Source organism: Marmota flaviventris, chromosome 5 (assembly GCF_047511675.1).
Source record: "Marmota flaviventris isolate mMarFla1 chromosome 5, mMarFla1.hap1, whole genome shotgun sequence".
NCBI lineage: Eukaryota > Metazoa > Chordata > Mammalia > Rodentia > Sciuridae > Marmota > Marmota flaviventris.
In genome coordinates this window covers 124650171-124657466 of record NC_092502.1, presented here as the reverse complement: position 1 = coordinate 124657466, position 7296 = coordinate 124650171, and the positions used below count along the sequence as shown (strand labels likewise).

The following is a 7296-nucleotide window of genomic DNA, read 5'->3' as shown; positions in this document are numbered from 1 at the left end:
AAAATCTGGAGACTCAAATAACAATTTTAATATAACTCCCCCTCCAAGACATCTCTACATTCACATAAATAATCCAGTTTATCCAATGTTATAGGAATTAACATCCTCCAAAAGTATGGACTAAGCCTATCATTCACTGTCATATCCCTAGCGGCTAACAGAATGTGTGGTACACTGTAAGTATTCAACAAATGAATGAAAGCCCTAAAATTGTTAAAACCAAGAGTCTTAATTGTGAAATAATACCTGTAACAAGGACAACAGTAGGCCAAGTCTCATAAGCTGTCATTTCAAAAATCCTGCTTAATAAAAGTGTTGGGTTGATACATCCAATGTCTAGAAAGCTGTAAAACAACTGGAGAAGGTCCAGAGCCAGACCTGACTTGCTCCAGATTACAGAGCATGACAGCTGGACTTACTGTTTGCATTCCTGTCTCTGCCTTTTGGTGAGCAGTTTCCGTTCCAACAAAATCTCATTTTTAAATTTACTCTGATATTTGTGTTTAATGATTTAATATCATATCACACCAGTCTGGCCTTCGGGGTGCCCTTGACATGCATTTTTCTGATTGACCTTTACATATATTATATACAAACAGGCCAGAAACCACCCATCCCCATAGGAGCCTCTCAGGTGATTTCACTTCTTGCTCCAGAAACAGACCTCTGCAGACTTTGTTTAAAGCCAGCTCCCCCGACCCTCACGTCTTCTGTAAGCTTGTCCAGACACGGGGAGCATCATTAGGCCAGGTCTTTCAGTCGTTCCATTGCTTGCAAAGCAATCATTTCTAGGGGTTTGGTGTCTTGTCTGACATCTGTTTGATGCTGCAGCTCCAGCCTCTATCTCAATGAATCACTTGTCAGCGAAGGTTGTGGCATTTGAGGCTGGATTTCACACCTCTGGGAAGGGTCGCCTGTGATGTAAGTGATCTCAGGGTTTTTGAAATGACCAACCCCATCCCCCCTCATCCCAAGAGAAAATGAGGGAGACAGGGGAACCTGATGCTTGCTTATTCAAGGCTTATTTTGATCTGTCCCCATAGGCTGGAGCCAGGCTTTCTTCCCTGGGGAACATGTTGCCAACTCATCTCCATGGTTGGAATGCTGCTGCTGGGAAAAATCAGACTGAAATATTTGTGTAGAACATTTTGAGAATATCGGATAGAATAAGAGGAGATTTTTAAAAAAAGAAACAAGGAAAAAGGAATTTACCATTCTTTAGTAGTTTGCAGATCTTTTTTTTTTTTTTTTTTTTAAAGTGCAGTTTGATGGCTGTATCCATGTTGGTTCATGTCTAGCCAGAGGAGCAAGGAAGGGGGATAGGGGGTCAGGAGTCAGATTGGGTTATAAACCTGTCTGAGATTAGCAAGGCATTAAATCTAGGCTTTTCTTTCTTTATTCTCCAAAAGGTACCAATGATCTCACAAAGTACATATGGCAAATGATGATGCTTTGAAAACCACAAGGCCTACAGTAGCCCCTAGTAAAAAGTGATTATTTACAGTGTCCTAGGGAAACTCCCTTGTGCATCTGAGGACTTGAAGAGCACAGAAAGAAAAGGAAGGGACATGCTAAGCCTGAGAACTCCATAGGTGCCTTTCTAAACCAGGACCCCTTGAATAGGGCACATTTCATGGAGCAGAGGTGGAATGCAAGATGAAATTAGAGAAAAATAGTAAATTTTTTACCTCACTCTGTTTTGTAGGAAAGGAGAATGCTAGATAAGGCATATGATGGAGGGGTTCTTCTTTGTGACTTTAGAACTCTTTGCCTTGGTTTCAGAGAAAGTCACAACAGGAAGAGGTTGTCACAGACAAGCTCCCAGGATGGGAAGATGGAATTTCCAGATCTGATGAAATGGGAAATTTTTAAGTTTTTAATTCAAAGAAAATTGGAAAGGGGAGGGGAAACTGATATCCCATCTGAGGCTTCTGAATCTTACAAAGGATTCTCTTCATGTTCCTAAATTAGTACAAGTGGGTGGGGGTGCGGTAGGGTGCCAAAACTTGGGCTCATCAGTCACTTCATGCATTTGAGTTGCAAAACATTTAGCCCTGAAATGCAAATCATTTAATCACCTTTGACTCAGTGGTTGACCAAAAGTTGTAAACCCTTGGGAGCAAGGAATTCCTAACACTATGGATGATATGGTAATACACTTCACAGCATGAACTTCAGATCTCCTGAAGGAGGCTGGGGAGCAATTGAAGCCGAGAATCAATACTCTTTTTTTTTTGAGAATCAATATCCTAAAGTTTCTGCATAACAAAGACAGACCCTCTCTTCCAAACAAGTTGAAAAGGAGTGATCCCAAAGGGCAGCTCTCAAGTCCATCCCCACTACCCTGCATATCTTGCTCCATTCTGATAGGTTAATGAAAATGCACTTTGAAATTAAAAAGAGGATAAAGTAAGGTAAGAATACTCCATTTCCATTTGAGTCTGACTATGCAACCTGGGTATGAAAAAAAAAACACATTTGCTTAAAAATCTTACAGTTCTGTCTACACTTGCTTGGGTAGGTGTGAGATGCTCAGGAGGTAGAGAACTGCTCATTCACTCATTCATTGCCCATCTTAGAAATGAGACTGGGGATGCAGGTTGGATTCCAGCTTAGAAGTGAAGCATTGCAAACTCTGTGCAGCCAAACAGAAAGTGGAAGAAGAATGTTGATTTGGGGACCACACAAAAGTTGGGATTTGAATTTTATCATCTTCTATTACGTATTTTATTTTTTCATTTTCTCTCTTCTATCCACTGTTTAATTTTACCTTTCCACTCTCTCTGTTAGAGTACTCTCATCCTTAAGGATCGATCTGTAAATGTATAGGATTTCTTCTCTTGTCAATTAAAAAGTATCTATAATTTCCTAAGGGCATCCATCACCACGGAAGGAAACAGTTCATCACACCAAACAGTGCCACCCTCTGAAGTTGCTTTTGCTGCAAATATTATAAAATGATCCTTTGACTAAAGGATGACACTTCATTGACATCTCAAATCTGTTCACTCACTCCCCAGGAATAGCTCCCATGAGAGTAAACTGCTGCCGAAGCCACTGAACCAACTGGAAAAGACACTTGTGACTTTCTGTTGAGGTTTTCACAATGGCTTCAAAAGAAATGCGGATTAATCATTTGTTTTGACCCAAGAGCAGCAGAACTTATTTTGAAGACTTAAACAGGCAACACAAATGTAAACAGAAGTCTGCGACTCCCAAATGCTAAAGCTGAAAGGAGTCAGTCTGGAAACGTCAGTTCTACTCAGCGTTTATTTTCATTTGAAGAGAGTGAAAATCATATATAAATCACGGACAATACGAGTTCTTGCCTGGCAAATGTCCACATTAATCTGTTAACCTCTAAGTATAGATACAGTATTCTTTAATAGAAAGACAGGGCAATATGGCAGTTAATTAGCAACCAATACTGTAAACTACAGTAGATACAAAGTTTTATATAAATTAATTGCCATTATAAAAAGGCAACTGCTTTCACTAAGAAGGTACAAAAACTGGAAACTTCCATAAATATAATAAGAAGCTAAGTGAAGAAATTCCTAACAGACTGTTTTTCCTATATAATATTTGAATATGCAAACTAAGACACCTGTGGCACATTACAGGAAAGTAGGAATAGGACATACACCCCCAACCCAAGCACCCCCACCCGCCCAGGCCCACCCCTCCCCCCAGGTGGATTTCCCAAACATGGCAAATTCTAGGGTTACAAGGACAGGATGCCACACTGAAGCAGCAAGACGGCCAGCTCCAACCTGCTAGACAAAGAAGGAGCCTTATTGACAGTTGTAAAGCATTAGGCGTCAGACAGAAACTTGTCAAAAACAGCTGTTGTTGGGTACTGATTGATAATGTTTTCATTCTGACGGCTGAGATGCTACAGACAGTCGTGGGTCTGAGGAGAGGCCCATCCCTGGCGTGCACATGAACACACACAGACGACGGGAAGTCATTTAACAGATGGCTTAGGAGCACTCAGCCACAGTATCTTAAAGAGACGACATTTTACATTTAATGAACTTGCAGGGAAAGCAAGGCCTAATAATCATTTATTTTTTTCAGAGAAGATGAGCACAACAGAACAAAATAAAAACAGGAATTGTGTAACTGGTCATGGCAATATCAATTCTGTGCTGCTCACAGATTATTACACAGTGCTAAAAATATTCCAGGATAATGTAGACACAATTGTATATAAGTCACTATGGATATTTTCTGACCCATGCCAAAAACAAAAAAACAAAAAGAAGTTTTAGATGCTTCAAAGGTAATGATTTCAGTAAGATCCATTTCTAAGATCAAATAGCAAAAACTGTGTTTGAAAGATGTGAAGGGTCTGAACTATATCATCTGGAGAATTATGAGGTTTTATGTCACTGTGTGAGACAGCGTGAGTCAGTGGTATTTGGGTATCGGTCTATGCTACCTAAAAATTACAAACATGTTTTTATTGCTCAGGTGTAGGGAGCAGTTTTCTATCATTTGTCCACTTAGTATTTCAATCAATGGTCAAAAGTCTACAAAATGTGCCAAAGAAGATTTCATCTATGAACTTCAATATCCATAGATTATTCCTGATTTAGAAAAGGTCAAAGGTGCTAAACCTTACTAAAACTGTACATTTATCTCTAGGCAATTTCATCATTTAAATTAAGTGAAAAAATTCATTCCAAAGACTGAAGCTAGGCCCTCAAATTATTTATCTGCTGCAGCCCCAGCACATTTTAAGGGCACATTGAAACCCCTGAAAATAGAGGTTTATAATAGAAATACTGATAGACCTTTTAACTAGATGGAGGCTTTAAAAGACTCCATTAAACTATATTAGCACATAATGAATAAATACACAGATGAGTCTGTCTTTGTCAAATTCTTGCCAGCTTAAACATTAACCAGTATAAACTATGCTTTGTTTGGCTGTTTTAAAATTTTTATTTTTTAAAAATTATTTTCTCTATTTCAATCAAACATTTCTGGTTTTTAGAAAAAGATAACTACATTACGTTGTAGCTTGGCTTTATGGAGGCTGATTGTTCCACTAAAACATTTGAGGACTTGACCAAATGCAATCAGTGACGTATGCACTGTGCCTAAGTTTCCTAAAACACCCACCCCCCCCCCAAAAAAAAAAAAAAAAACCAAAAAAAAAACTAGAACAGTGTTTTTGCTCTTAAAAGGGGAAAAGGAGTGTGACCTCCGATAGATCAAGGAAACACTATGCATCTGGTCTTTAAGTTCTTCAAACCTAATTTTCCTGTGGTAGGATACTCTTTCATAAGAGGATTAATCGAAGTTTTTGGTACTTATTTTTTCACTCATATTCTATAAGGTTGGTATAAAAAAAAACCCTAAAAAATAAAAATAAGATAAAAAAATTAAGAAAACTCAACCCCCAGAGATCTTGAAAATGACATACATAATATTGTGGGGTCCCGGGTACACAATCCTCCACTCCCAAGCCCAGGGAAAATTAGTCAAGGTACTGTTGAGACTTTCTGAGTTCTTCACAAGGGATTTGATTTCTGTGAGCCATGAATTTCATCCATTTTAGCACAAAGTATAGAAGAGATGCTTAGAACAACAGAAGGAGGAGACATGCAGTGAAGATAATTAGTGGTAAACAGAGAATAAATTCTCTCAGTAGTGTGTACTTGTCGTTAATGCCGATGATAATTCACCTGACTTACATAATATTCACTTTGAGAGATGAGAGTCTGAAATAACTAAAGGAAAACAGAGACTGAAGTCATGATAGTCTTGATACCAAAATAGAATTAAAATGAGACACTAACATGGGAGGTTCAAGGCCTTCTGGGAACCCGATTTCTTTGCCAGGTTTCACATTCTCATAGCTTCGTGGTCCTTTTCTTCTAACAAATGTATCAGCTGAGAGAAGCTGTCTTTCAGTGCATCCATGTCATCCAGCGAGCAGGGCTGCAGAATCCAGCGTTTTCCACGAGCAAGTGGTTCAAGTTCAAAATACTTTTTGATCTTAAAGGGGGAAAATAGAGATAAAGATGTTATTGATTATATCCGACACTTTCTCATACCGAAATTTGGAGTGATGAAATGAGGGAATTTCAAGAAGAATTTACAGGAATTGAGATGTCTAGGACTTTCTAGAACCCTGCCCACAGCTGTTGTTGTAACAGGGGTTATATGATGTGACCTGAGAGTGTTTTCTTTAGGGGTGGGTGACCTGCTTGCAAGACACCATTCCATCCATACACACAACAGCACGGGAGGTCTGCAGAAGTCTGAGAAAGAATTATATGCACTGTGGCACAAGACAAAATACACTGCAGGCACCAAGAAGGCTCCATTTCACCAAAATAATGGTAGCAGAGCAGTTTTTACTTTCACCTTGGCACATTATTAAATTGGTGACAACCTATAGTATGTACTGTATCAATTACTCAAGATAATTTTGACCATCAAGGACATAAACAACAATAACAAAAACTAATTTAAACCATCTTGTTCTCTCCTCTCAAATTTGCATTGTCTACTGCTGAGACCTATGAAAGAGTTTTCTAGGAAAGAGTACAGAAACAGAGTGTGCATGCATGTGCAAGAAAAAAATATATATTTTTTTAACATACATTTACATACATGCATTAAGTCTCCCAACCTTTTTTCTGCCAGTCCTGAACTTACTGGGAGGGAAAAGTCAAAACTTTATAACGTTACAGAGGTGACATATTTGCTATCTTAAAAACTTTTCAGTTAATAACCAGTGACAGGCTGGGGTTGTGGCTCAGTGGTACAGCACTTGCCTAGCACGTGTAAGGCACTTGGTTCGATTCTGAGCACCACATATAGAATAAAATAAAGGCCCATCAACAAATCAGTCAGAAGTAACTCTTACTGTCTTGGCTAGGATATTGACCAACAGCATCTAACATTACCAACTTCTGACTAAATCAATATCCAATTGTTAGGAGTTCCAGAAGGATTGATGGGGTTCTCCCAAAGTGTCTGACCAAGTACAGAGCTCATGAAGCTCCTCATTCACACACACCAATCACATAGGACAGAACTTTGCACTTACTGCCCAGCAAGGTTTATATAAGATAAAATACAGTCAAGTAGCAACAGCAGAAAAGTCACTGTTCAAAGACATTCTTGATCAAATAATCCCATTAAATCCCACATGCCATGGAAAATTCCAGTGTTTTACTTGAGTCAACGCATGGCCCAGAAAAAGTGGATCAGTCTTAGGCCATTCTCGTGTGATATCATTTTGCTTGTATCATTGCAAGAACAAATGTCAATGGT

The 7296-nt window shown here is 38.8% G+C and overlaps 1 protein-coding gene across 1 annotated transcript in view; it reads right to left on the bottom strand.

Moving 5' to 3' along the window:
- Positions 1-4021: 4021 nt before the first annotated feature.
- Positions 4022-7296, bottom strand: part of Arl15 (ARF like GTPase 15) — a 397137-nt gene continuing 393862 nt past the window's right edge. Inside the window, exon 5 of the mRNA XM_027938132.2 lies at positions 4022-6009. Coding sequence (XP_027793933.1) covers positions 5857-6009 — 153 coding nt within the window. The 3' untranslated portion in view covers positions 4022-5856. The remainder of the gene's footprint in view (positions 6010-7296) is intronic.